Here is a 12,107-nt window from a genome sequence, read left to right as displayed (position 1 = left end):
GTCTAGTCTTGGTTAGGAGTGGTGCGATTATTCAAAGATTGAAGGCTGGTGATTTGACTGTATATTTTGAAGAGTTTAGGGGTTTGGAATTGAGCTTTGTTGAAAGCGGCGGCAGAAGCATTTCTTGTTTCCTCTTGAGCATCAAGCTACATCCTCTGAAGAGGATTAAGTTTCTCCATTTCCGATTTGGCCTGAATGGTGTATGCTCATTAAAAAAAGAAAAAACCCACCAATATTCCAATCACTACTGTCTCATCGACATCAATGGGTGGAGGAGGGAAAGGTGCAAATAGTGCAAGCGAGAAGGTCAAGCATATTGGGGATTACTTCAAGTGACCGTAAACATTACCTCTGGACAGAGGATACCAGAAAACCCACATTGAGTAACAAAGAAAACTACCAAACTGTTCCATAGCAACTCTTGTGAGTTTTTAAAGCAAGAAGCAACTGAATGCAAACCACAGCCCCTGCAAGCCTTCTCTCGAGGTTCACCCGTGAACCTGAACGCACCAAGATGATTGCTATAAATGAAATGGCCACCCAAAACACTGGTCTACAACCTCATATACAGACAATGATCACAGGTTCAAACAGGGAGCATAGCAAAAATCAACAAAGACAACTCTCCTGCAGGAAGTGGAGGAGGAAGGTATGAAATTCTGGAGGCCTTAAAGACAGACCATCAGCCTTTATTTGTTGAAACTGGCGGGTGCTTTTCAAAACCATCATGCGAAAAGTCCAATAAAAAAAAAATATATTTTTTTTATTGTTTATGGTACAAACCTACCTTTTAAAATTGGAAACGTCCATTATAGTCATACAGGTGCATGAAGCATACACCAGATCTTTCTCGGACGACCAGCTCCCGAAGGACACCAGTGGTGTAAATCAACTTCTACTAGATAACCACCTGAAACTTAAAGACACCTGCCTCCCTATCGGACAATCCAACCCTCTTCAGACTATCTTTCTCAACAGCCAATGTGAGAAACTGAGCCAAGTCACCTTCTGTGCAGATCGCTGAGAACATGCCATTGGAGGTACAATGTCTAAAAATCCTTTGAGCCTGCCAGATTGACCAGGGATGGGAACCTTGATTGCACTTTCCAGAAAGGGACCCCCAGCGCAAGAAGTAGGTCTCCTACTTCTTTTTAGCCAGTACCTTGGGGATTACAGGAAAGAGGGGAAATAATACAGTAGGTCCTCGGTCCATCTATGATCAGCCCATGGAATTTTCATGCCGATGGGCCCGGGGAATGAGAGCAGAAGTTCACCACCACCACCTCGTCCTCTTGTGATGCAAACAAGTCCACCTTAGGAACTCCAAACCTGCTGCAGATTTGCTCCCCATGATAGGAAGTACTCTAGCGAGGATGAAAACACCAGACTCACTAGGACTGCGACACTTCCTCGAATGTTAATTTCCTAAAAGGCCAAAAGATGTGCTTCTGCCTGCTCCATGAACGGACCTGTGCTGGTTGACAGGGAAGGAATTTTTGGGCACCCTCGTCTGTTGATGCAAGATTTGGTCAATTAATGGTCTGTAGAAATCGTCACGCTTTCCCTTTCCAGAAACATTGCAGAGGATAATAGGGCCCGGAATACTGCCCAGTGTTCTTTCAAGTTGGATTACTTTTCCTTTTGGCAAGGGACCACATATAACCTCTTCATTTCTCCTGGGGGTTCCACATCCCACCTCGGTGGTATATTTTGCCACAATCTCCTGGGAGGGGCATGTCAATAGAATTCCCTTCTGTAGATTCAAGCAACCATGCCATTTGCAGCTGTATAGTGGAGGTCATACTATATGGCATTTACATAGCACCTACTGCCATTGATATGGTCTCAAAGCGCTGTGGCGGGACCCGGTGTGGGGGGGTGGATGAAACACTCTTTGAGGACCAAAGTCCAAGATATGAGAATTGAAAGGAGGATTTGTAGAATGCAATTATGCATTTTAGAGAGCACGTAGGTAGGTAGGTGTTGCTAGGTCCCTGCTACTAACCCATGGAGATCTGGATAGTGGATGGGTGCACTGATAAGACTGCCAGGAGAGTATGCGGGTCAAGGAGACCGATTATGTGCCCAGCTGGACCAAATCTTTCAGTGGGACTCAGCTGCATTCTATTGGCAGTGGTGACGTGTGTTATGAAGTTGAGTGGTGAGTTATTGCAGATGTATGTTGGCTGTGCCCTGGGAAGGATACGGCTATGTTACATTGTGATGGCGTGCTCTACATACAAGTGAGTCAAGGCTGAGATCTAGTTGCCATAAGGGTATGCAGACTGTATCATAATGATAGTCTGGAATAATTTCTGTGCAGGCTAGGTACTGTCTTGTTGTCGCAAGTGACTCATCAGTGCCCCAAACTACCTGTACTGGGGGTGGCAGATCTCCCAGGAGGTGGACTAGGCCACTCAAGATACAAAAGGAAGATCCAGGTCTGGAATGCCTTCCGAAAAGCGAGGTGATACTCTATGTGGTGGATGTTAAATGGAATCTAGTGCCAGATGGTGGGAGCTTGGACAGAAAAAGATCATCCCTATTCTAGTCGATTTTGTGACCTGGATGACAAAGAGTAGAACTGTGCCTGATTTCAGGTGGGCCTGTAGGGTAGGAGCTTGTATTGTAGATATTTTGGTCCTGTGTTGTGCAGTGCTCGGTGGGAGATGCAGATTGCCTTGAAGGTGGATCGTCGCGAGATTAACAGCCAGTGAAGGACACAGAGGGCAGGTGTGATGTGTTATCTAAGGCCTAGGGCAAGGAGGAACGGTTTTGAACCCGTTAAGAGGTTTCCAAGTTGTGCTGCAGGGGCACCCAGGTATAGAGTGTTTGCATTGTCTTTGTGTGAGAGGACATCATAATCTGAGTCTCTTATGTCCACAATGCCATCTCCCAACTTCTTAGTATATAGTTCACAAGCGCCTTTAGGCAAAAGCTCACCCAAGGTGTTAGGAAGACTGCAGCAGCCATGGACCCCTGAACAGTAAGCCAACTCATGGCAGATTTTAATTTACATTTTTAAAGTGCTCACACAGCCCACAGGCATCGATGCGCTGTTAGAGAAATAGTTTTGTGGTTGTGCAATTGTTTTTTTTTGTTTGTCTTAGTTACGTATAACGCCCTTAAAAACCCAGACTTTTCCAAGCGTGAACCCGGGGATCGAACCTGTGTTGCTTCGTGTCGTTTTGCTTCCAAGGCGCTAACGTTGCTGCTGAGCTATCCTCCCGGGACAATGTAGATGACATTCAGTAAGGCATAGAGATTCAAAGCCCAGTCTGATCCCCACTTCTGTCGGATATCTGGACCGTACAAAGGAAAGGTCCAAACTTGGTGAGAGGTGCAAGGTCTCATTGTTCCGCAGGAAATCTAGCCAATTTAGTAGCGGTCATGTCTTGGTCTGGTTCTGACCTGCTGTAGCCCTGCAAGCTTCTCGAACCCCCCACCCCCACTCTGACTCCCTTAATAGAACATGGAAAAAACAACAGCCTAGGTAGAGCGGCATCCATATGCTTTCTTGGTGCAGTATCCTAACTGGTGGAGCCACGATCTTCATAAAAGGTTCTGGGAGCGTTTTTCAGTCCAAAGGGAAGAAAGCTGAACGGATGAGGAAAACTTGCAAATGGTGAACTTGGTAATTCCAATGAATGGGATATGGTGGCGACCATCTGGGGGAGGTCTATTGAAGTCCATCTTTTCATTTTCGCTAGAAGAATAATTATTTGTAATGTTCATTCCTGATCCTCTCCACTTCTGGATCCAGAAGTGGAGAGGTTCAGAATCATCCTTAACACTCCAGATGCCTTTGGGACTGGGAATACCCTTGAACAGACGCCTTTCCTTTCTTGCACTATGAACACTGGGCAGAGGGGTAACCAGATTGTCTAGTAAGTGGGGCCTGAATCAATGTAGTTGGGCCCACCACAGTGACATTAACCTCTGTAAATGCCCACACAGCACTGCTGAGTGGGCATTTACAGATATTGGGTGGACCTTGCACCCGCTCAGGCCCTACCCGGTATACGCCCATGGCACTGGGATGTCTGCATTCATTGAACCAGATCCTGAATACATTTCCATAGCACAGACGCTTTCTCATTACATGGTACTATTCTGATATTCTCTGATGGGCACATTGTTCAACCCTTCACCGGGTATCACCGACAGAAAATTGGAGAATTTAAATACCCAGAGTAAACCTCTATACCCATTAATTTCTGGACGACCCAAGTACAGAAAACCAATTGCTAGGGATGGTATAGTTGCTTAAATACTTCTTTCGTTACTCTTTTTCTGGTTCCTAGCAGGGTTCAGGGGGTGGAGGGTAAGATTTTTCCACATATTGAGAAAATATCTAAGGATGCTTCTGCTTGGTAATACAATTCTTTTGGCATCTGGGTCAGCCTCTTCTGTGGAAAGGCCCTCAATGTTTTCCTTCTCCTCTTTGCTGAAGCCTTGCCGCTGTCAATCAGGAGGTGAAGTCTCTCTGGATTTTGGTAGACCAGGTGGAGTCATATGCCTGGGTTGGCTTCCCCCATATAACCAGAATTCTTTGAGGACATTACACTCTCCTGTGAGTACAGAGCCAGGATCTAGATTGGTCCTTAGATCTGCGATTTGGAAGGTTCCTGCTCCCCCTATGGTGCCTGGATTTGTTCCTACTCTTGGAGCATCTGCTACCTCTGGGCACAGCCCTCACCCATTGTGGGATCATGGAGTCTCCTCATGCCCTGTCACTTCGATACTGCATAATGTGCAAATGAACCATTCCCATGTGCAAGTTTACCCGAAACATCAACCTGGCAAACATTGGGAGACTTTTACGAATGGTGTCAGACATGAAATACAACTTTAGCACCACGTGGGAAAGTTCTGGGGAACGCTATGGTCGATTTACAGTTGACATTTTGATTAACTACAAACGCTAGTATCTGGATAGGCCCTCTCGGGGGCCGATTTTTCCATCTCTACCCACCATTAACAGTTTTGTCATTGGATGCTTCTCATCCGATATTGTTCTTTAATTTGTTGGAAACTTACAACTGGCTTTGCAAGGGAGTATTATGGGTTGGAAAATGGAAATGCCCCATTTCTGTCCGTCACTCAATTTTGTGAGGGATAACCGATAGATTTAATGAGCTTACTGCACTTACTCTTAGCAATGCTGCCCTGATCACACTTTCCCCTTCCCCCCCTTCCACCCACAAACCTCCCCGTCCCCTTCCCCTGTACTTTGAGTTCCGTACTTGCACGATCTGAATGACAAGGCCTAGTAAGATAGTTTGTCTTGTCCTCCATCCGTACCATCCCATGTCTTGTCGCGCCTAGAAACACGTGTACAGGTGTGTTAGAAATGACAAATATCCAATATTTTTAAGTTTCGTGTCAGAGGAGGCCTCTTGGATTTTGGCGTCCGAGGTGTGCTTGACACCTTGGAGACGGAGGGTCCTTTCCTCCGATTCTGTGTTCCCGCGTCCCTGCTGAACGCTGCTGCTGTACGCAGAAACGAGCGACTGCAGTAATGCTTCTCTTGGCTCATACCCCACATTGCTGGCCCCAGGGGACACCTGCCAATAGCCCACGGTGAGGCAGAAGGGTTTCGGGGTGTTCTGTGGCAGCTGCCTTGTCATCGCTGTGGATTACAGTGCAAGTACGGGGTCTCTATAGAATACACCGGCTGTAGTTGTGCTGCGGTCCGGTACGCACTATAAGAATCCAGGAGGCTGCGGGTGGGGGGCACGCTGCAGCTGCATTTAAGGACAGCGCATTCTAAAACTGAACTGGACTTGTGTACACTACGCTGAGATCTGTGTCCTTTACCTATTGTCCTTACTAGAATAGTGAAAGGAAAATAGAAAAGGATACACTGTATATGTGTGTGGACCTTTGTATCCTCAATTAAAAAGCGTTTGAGGGCGCTGAAACTGACATATTGACGGGCATTAAATGCAACTGAAAGCATGTGTGTGGAGGACAAAAGCAGGGAAACGGTTACAAAAGTAGCAGCAATCTTTAACCAGTTAGTCTGAACTTTAATAGCCAAACAGAAAAGGGTCAATTGAAAGAAAGAACACGAGTGAACAGCTTTTAAAATGTGCATGCAGCTTGAGAATTAAGTAAGTTTAAAAAGGTGACTAAATGGCTTTGAAATTGCACTGTGGCAGGCTTGCCATTACAGAAAAGGGAAAGGGGGCACTGAAAGTGTATCAGGAGGTGGTGGGGCAGGCTCCTAAACTATTTAAATTCCAGCAGAGGAGGCCCCTAGGGGTCGGGGGGCCGGCGGTAGAGGAAACTAGAAGGTTACTTAAACCCGATAACATCAAACAGTCTGCATACTACAAGTGAAGTGAAAACTAATGTGGTAGGCCACATAGTAAACACCGGACTGATGGATAAAAAGAAGCTTCTTGTATTGGATACAGAGAAAGTATCCGCAGAGAAGTGGGAAAATACAGGACAAGTGGCGGGCACTCGGATCTCTGAAGGGACGACCCTTTGAGCACAGATTATATAGCATAGCATATAAGAAATCATCAATATATATTAGCATGTTCACAATGGGGGTTGATACTTGGCATGACATTACAGCCATTTGGCAATAACTGGCAGCATCTGACTTTTGACCTTGTGACGTACATGGGCTGGGTACATTGTGTTGTAATATGGATAAGCGGCATTCACAGAAACACTATTGTTATCTGCCATATAGGGTGCTATTGCTACACTTGTAGAGAGCAAACGGAGGAGCAGGTCCAACGTGTCCCTTTGCCTTGTTATGGGGTCTTGGTCTAATCTGCTCCATTCAGAGGGTGGGCATGTTACAGGAGCGGAGTGCAGAGGGAGGCCTCGGGCAAAGGTATAATGGAGGATCTGAGGCCTAAATGTATGAGAGCCTAATGTAGCATCCACTAGCATAGCATAACAATCCTGCCACATTAGACCTAGTTACCCCCTTCACCTACTTGGGAAATGCAGAACCTGGGAATTCTAATAGATGCAGACCTATCCCTTAAACCACATATGAAAGACATAACCAAACAAAATAAACAGCCTCCTACACATTGAATTGATATTTTATTTCTATCGTGCCCATACAGAGGTGTTTCATAGCGCAACAAGGCAAAGGGAGGGGGAACAGGGCAGAACAAAAACAATGATTTTACTAGGCCCAGTGACATTGAGAGCGCACAAGTGCATGGGGCAGCGGGACAAGTGCATGGAAGGGGGGACAAAAGGAGAGCGCGGAGCAAGCAGAAAAACAGATAAATAATAAATTAATAAATAATAAAGGCAACAAACAATGGTAGTGCAGCCAGCAAGTGGCAAGTGCTGGGTTTAAGCAAGCAAGCAGGCTGGGTAGGTCTGATAAGTTCAGGAAGAAAAGGGGCGGGTGGAACTATATGGGTAAAGATGCAGACCCCAGTGCAAGGGGTGGCCCGGAGGCAGTGCGTGAGGGTGGTGGGGTGAGCAGGTACCTGGGCACGGAGGACAGAGGGTGGCCATGTGCACAGTGCTGAGGGAGAACAGAACCTGCAGGTGAAGAGGGGGTGGGGGGTGAAGGCAGAAGCAAACGGGAAGTTCTTGAGGCACTTCCAGATCTGGAGATGGTTCTCCTCAAGTTTGAGTGGCAGGGATGCTGTTCCGCAGGGAAGCCTCAGCTGAAGACTGAGATCTACCCCCAGCTCGTTTCTTTGAGAAACGACTGACCCTGAGGGAGTTAGAGGTAGAAGAGTGGAGAGCTCGAGATGGGAGGTATTTGCGGAGGGATAGCTGAAGGTTTGTTGGACCCAGGCCCCAGAAAGCCTTGTGGACAATGCAGCGGGTCTTGAATTTATTCCTTGCATCCACTGGGAGCCAATGGAGCGATACGATACCATGGTTTGAGGCCAAGGACAAGTCGCACAGTCCTGTTCTGGATAAGTCGCAAAGGGTGGCGAGTAGAAGCAGGTAGATAAAGAAAGAGGCTGTTGCAATAGTCCAACCTAGAAAGAACCAGAGCTTGGGAGACGGTGAGCTTCTGGGGGGGAAGGAGTGGAAAGGCAGAAATGTGATTATTTTGAGACATCAGCGACGTGGGCGGCGAAGGAAAGTGAGGAATCAAAGGTGACACTGAGGTTCTTGGCCTCGCAGGTGGGGCTAGGAGGAGGGCCAAAGGAGGCTGGCCAGAGTGATGGGAAAGGATGGTGATGGTGTGCCGATGAGGATCTCCGTTTTGCTGGCATTCAGACAAAGATAGTTGGCAGCACACCAATCTTGAATGGCAGTTAGGCAATCTGAGATGAGGGAGATATGAGGAGGTGGCCGAGGGCAGCCTGAAAATGAGTTGTCATCCGCGTAGCACTGGAAGTTTGAGCAGAAAATGGCATAAGTTGCCAGGTATTGGTTGAAAAGCCAGGGCAAGAGGTTAGACCCCTGGGGAACACCATATCATCTATCTTCCTCTCCACCTGTGAAGTACCCAAGTTGGACCTGGGAGGGTTGTGAGCCAGGCCAGAGCCTGATCAGTGATGCCCAGGTTATCATGGAGACAGTTGAGCAGGATGGTATGGTTGACCGTGTCGAAGGCAGAGGAGAGATTGAGTAGGATGAGGACCAAGGAATGCTACAGTCAAGGCTGGAAAGCAGATCCCCACAGATGTTAGAGCAGTTTTTGTGCTTCTGCCAGCTCTGAAGCCAGACTGATGGTCATGGAGACAGCCAACAGAATCAGAATTAAGGTTTAGCTGAGAGATGGCCAGCTTTTCAAGGAGTTTTCCCAAAAAGGGGGTAATGGAAATTGGGCGATAGTTGGCCGGACAAGAAGGATCAGCTGTGGGTTTCTTGAGAAGACGATGCACACGGGAGTGCTTAAGAGCAGAGGGGAAGGATCCTGAGGCAAAAGAGCGGCTGCACAAATCGTCAAGGGCCGGAGCAAGGATATCAATGTGATCCTTGATGGTTTTAGAGGAACAGGGATTGAACCGGTTTTGACAAGGCTTTCATAGAACGGACTTGTCTAGCAATCTCATCAGGGGAGAAAAGAGGAAAGGATGAGAAGGAGGATGGGAGGGTTGGAGGAGGATCAGCAAGTACAGACTGAGGGGAGGGGAGGGGAGGGGAGTGGAGGAGAGGGTGGACAAGATGTCCTGGGTTTTTTAAATAAAGTGAGAGACGAGGGCATTGCAGAGCGTCTGAGAGGCAAGAGGAGGGGTAGAGACTGCAGAAGGGTTGGCCAGCTCCTTGCAGATTTTAAAGAGTTCGGCGGAGTTTCAGAAAGATACTGCCCTACTTGGAAATTCACCAAAAGATCCTACAATGTCCTACAAATACTCTCCAAACCAGAATATTGTAATTCTCTCTATATGATCCTAAAAAATTATAAAATAACTACAACTATCCTAAATAAAAATGTAAGGTGTGTACTAAACCTCAAGCCTTCTGACTATATCACACCAGCTCTAAAAATGCTCAACCAGATGCCCATTAAAATGAAATGCTCACAATCCTAAACGTTACTCACAAGAACATCTACCCTTCTAGCCCCTTGTGCCTCCAATCATTTTTTAAGCTTGCCAACATTCATTGATTTCTACAGTCTTTAAGTAAGACCAAACGAACGCCTCTCAAATTTCGGCACTAAAACATGCAGGCAAATATTTGTTCCATTGCTGCACCCAGTGGAACAAACTACCAGACTAAATCTGATACGACAAACCCAAATTTAACACCTTCCAAAACTTTGCAAAGATTGGTACACTGCCAAACTTTATTCACTAACCTAACACGCCACCTACTTCAGACACCTAATACATCAACTGCATGAATTCCTCCCTCCTTCATCTGGACACCCCCTTTTTCAACTATATAAGCCCTTATACACCCTTCCCTACTGACCCCTCTTTCACATTGGTTAACACTTTCCCGTCCACCCCTCCTTCCATCTCCTTTTTACCATATTAGCACTTACCTGATATGCACTTTCATACCCCATAGCACTTTTATCTCTTCTGTTCACTGCACTTACTTCTGTTCTAAACCTACCCTCCCTTCATTGCTCCTCTTCCCACCCCCACCCCCAATCTTCTTATTTCATAATCTACTCTTGTGCATTGACTGCATTTGCTTACTAGCCCAAATTAAATGTGAGTAGTCTATGCATGATTTTACATCCTGGTTGCGACCAGGTAAACATCAGGGTCTCGAAGCACTTGTGCGATCTGGCACCTGTATATAAGATGCAAATAAAATAAATGAAAATAAATTAACTGATTTTGTCTGCGGTGAGGCAGACGTTTCAATAATACCATCAGTTTATGAGTTATTTGTTGAGCTCTTGTTAATAACGAGTCCAAAGTTATTTAAATGTGGCTGATGTTTTGTTTTAATTACTTTATAGCTGTAAGAAATGCCCAACTGGGGAGGTGGCAACAAATGCGGCTCCTGTGGCCGGACAGTTTATCATGCCGAGGAGGTCCAGTGCGATGGAAAGAGTTATCATCGGTGCTGTTTTCTTTGCAGTAAGTACACTGTTCAGATGGCTGAAATGTAGCATCGTGACCCTTCTTACCCAGTACCTGGCGTAAGTGCCTTACCATTCTGTTTGTTTTCTATACTGATCTTTGTTACTTTATTTCATTGCTTTCATTTTCAGCGTTGGCCGTCTGGAAAAAAAAGTGAGGGGTCACTGTCCAACCTCCTATACCCTCGACTGGAGCCCTGGTCAGAGGTCAGGTGTTAATGTCACCCGATGAGGCAAAACGATTGGCATAGGAGGGCGAGTAGCGTGGACGGTGTCCTTCAGCCATGTATTCCCCCATCCGATGTGGACATCTACATTGTGTGTGACTTGTGTACCTGTGCTCAGCAACTTGGCCCCTTGATTCAATTGACCTTTACCTCCCCCTACAGCCCCTTTTCAGTCTGCACTTATTTGTTACCGGCAACCTACTCGAATTATTTTTATTTACATAGTGTTACAGTTAACCCTTTGCACGCTTTTTAGAAAACATACAGAAACAAAAAAAGTGAATTTCTATATCCTTTTCAAATTAACGTTAAGAACCTAGTTTCAGTAGACTTAATTATTTCCACTTAATCTATCTCTTACTGATTTAACCCCTTTTACGAATAAAGTAGATTAATAAAAACACCAATTCAGCTGATACACAAGGATGTTCACTAGATGCAAAAGTATGATCGAATGCAGCCAAGTTCATCCCAGAGCAGTGTGCGTTGCCGCTTATCACTAATCGAGCACAGGATGAATGTCCAAAGTAGATGCAATGTGTTTGATAAATTAACCAGTTCCACAAATACACAGTAATCCCAGAATGCCTCCAATCCTGTTGTGTACGTGTTTACCGAGCAGATTTCTGTATACCTAATCCAAGGGAGGACAATGTGTCGATGGGCACGGCATATTCTGCAATAACCTTTCGATCTTGGTATGTTCAGCACTGGGCATGACCATAACTCGGGGTAATTTGTTAAATCTAAACCTTAATCTACTCGGTGTACAATTTGATACTGCTATTGGATAATTTTGAGTCTGGTATTTGAAACCTTGTTTTGCATGTTCACCTACGAATATTTTGAAGGCCAAATAATTGACAGGGTTACACCTATCCCATAAAAAGCCTTCGTTTTTAGTGGCCTGCTTAATAACGTAAATCCTATTGACTTCTCTCCCAAATAGACCCCTCATGGGGCCTCTGTTGCTGTAAGCTTTTTAAGGTATAGGGCCCAGCATAGTTTTGTTTTAATCCCAGCTCCAGCCTGATGGATTGTATAGGGAATACTGGCCAAAGTCCCAGAGACCATCTCCAGATCTTCTCTTCAAGGACACTTACATTTTGCTTTCCTTTCTTCAAAATGCAAGAAAAATAGATGATTTTGTTTATCCTGTACACAGGTTAAACAATGACGTATGTGAATCCTTTCCACCGCGATTCTGGGCATGCCACCTTCTCTCTGTGTGCCTCTGTCCACTTAGTGTCAACAGTGACCCCCTTAAGAAGTGTTGCATAAAAACGAAACCTCTTGAAAAATATTTTTGGCTTTGCAGTAGACATTGCAAAGGGGCTGGGTGAAGAGTAATGCGATGACAGGGGGTGAGGCGTGGGGAGGAG

The 12,107-nt window shown here is 45.8% G+C and overlaps 1 protein-coding gene across 1 annotated transcript in view; it reads left to right on the top strand.

The window, feature by feature from the left end:
• Positions 1-12,107, top strand: part of CSRP2 (cysteine and glycine rich protein 2) — a 238,009-nt gene that overhangs the window by 68,734 nt on the left and 157,168 nt on the right. The window contains exon 2 of the mRNA XM_069629271.1: positions 10,376-10,496. Coding sequence (XP_069485372.1) covers positions 10,385-10,496 — 112 coding nt within the window. The 5' untranslated portion in view covers positions 10,376-10,384. The remainder of the gene's footprint in view (positions 1-10,375; positions 10,497-12,107) is intronic.

Source organism: Ambystoma mexicanum, chromosome 12 (genome assembly GCF_040938575.1).
Source record: "Ambystoma mexicanum isolate Mex_15411 chromosome 12, UKY_AmexF1_1, whole genome shotgun sequence".
Lineage (NCBI taxonomy): Eukaryota > Metazoa > Chordata > Amphibia > Caudata > Ambystomatidae > Ambystoma > Ambystoma mexicanum.
Note: the sequence above shows the minus strand (reverse complement) of the source record. Positions and strands in the feature narration are given on the sequence as shown.